The sequence below is a fragment of the Octopus bimaculoides genome, chromosome 13 (genome assembly GCF_001194135.2).
Source record: "Octopus bimaculoides isolate UCB-OBI-ISO-001 chromosome 13, ASM119413v2, whole genome shotgun sequence".
NCBI classification, from domain to species: Eukaryota; Metazoa; Mollusca; class Cephalopoda; order Octopoda; family Octopodidae; genus Octopus; species Octopus bimaculoides.
In genome coordinates this window covers 18,415,897-18,417,209 of record NC_068993.1, presented here as the reverse complement: position 1 = coordinate 18,417,209, position 1,313 = coordinate 18,415,897, and the positions used below count along the sequence as shown (strand labels likewise).

Below are 1,313 nucleotides of genomic sequence, written 5' to 3'. Positions count from 1 at the left end.
TGTGTGTGTGTGTGTGTGTGTGTGTGTGTGTGTGTGTGTGTGTGTGTGTGTGTGTGTGTGTGTGTGTGTATGTATCGTTGTTGCTACTGTTTATCCTTAGATCAACCATGATCGGGTGGACCTTTGATCAAAAGTGAAACGTTCCAGTTGTAACTATTTCCTTTGTCAAGAAACTGTTCATTGCATTTTTCTAGGTCTGGATAGTAGACTTAATCCGTTGCCCTATTTAACATCACAAAGTGGCCCTGTATGTGCATATTTTTTTAGCGTTGTCCACTCTGCTGCAACTATTCAAACTAAGTTTCTGATTTGAGAAAACGTGTCTTATTTCTTCCAACCAGTGTCAGAAACCCTGTAGAGGCCCTTGGGGGCTACCCTTCTCTGCTTGATTAACTGATTAAAAAATACAGCAGAGTGTGATTTTAGAGAAATTTAGCTACTGTTTACGTTCGTGTAGAAACACCCTCGTTGATACATAAATAAATAAATGCTCCCACGTTTTAGGTATGGAATTACCTATGAGAGAAGGTTTACGCCCTCTGAAAAGGTCTGAAATAAGGTTTACATGAGCCAATTTTTAAACAAACAATGATAACATAATATGAATTTCGAAGTAAACTCCAACCATAATATATAAATAGTATGTTTTGCATATATTTTAAACCATTTTTATATTTCAAGACATTTTTGTGACCAGTGTGATAAATATTTGACAGTTTATTTTTATTTCACTTTTAGGTAAAAATATGGTTCCAAAACAGAAGAATGAAATGGCGAAATTCGAAAGAAAGAGAACTTTTATCTTCGGGTGGTACCAGAGAATCTACATTACCTAACAAAAATAATCCAAATCCTGATTTGAGTGATGTTGGTAAAGGTGACGAATCCGATGACATAGAGGGATCGCCAAAAAACGATAACTCTAAAGACCTAGATTCCATTTCCAGAGAATTAAGTCCTTCGGCACATAGTCCAACGTCTTCCTTCCAAGAAGAACACAATTTGGACATAAATATCTCCGAAAGTGACAGCGAAGATGAAGAAATCAATGTATCGTAAAAAGGATGTGAATACGGCAGACGATTGGGATAAGAAAAGAGAGGAAAAATAATGACTACAACTGAAATATGACAGTTTCCAAGTCATTCAATTGGTTTATGATTTCATCCTTTTATATCGATCCAATTTTTTTCTGGACATATCAAGGAAAACATCAATTGAAATAGAAACATCTATGACATTTCTTTGATTCTAAAGAAAAAACAAGAATTTCTGTCAAAGACATTATTTTTATTTATTTCATTTTTAATTAA

General features: G+C 34.5%; 1 protein-coding gene across 1 annotated transcript in view; it reads left to right on the top strand.

Moving 5' to 3' along the window:
- Positions 1–1,307, top strand: part of LOC106880645 (uncharacterized protein DDB_G0271670) — a 45,210-nt gene extending 43,903 nt beyond the window's left edge. The window contains exon 6 of the mRNA XM_052972574.1: positions 739–1,307. Within this exon, the coding sequence (XP_052828534.1) occupies positions 739–1,059 (321 nt within the window). The 3' untranslated portion in view covers positions 1,060–1,307. The remainder of the gene's footprint in view (positions 1–738) is intronic.
- Positions 1,308–1,313: the final 6 nt, after the last annotated feature.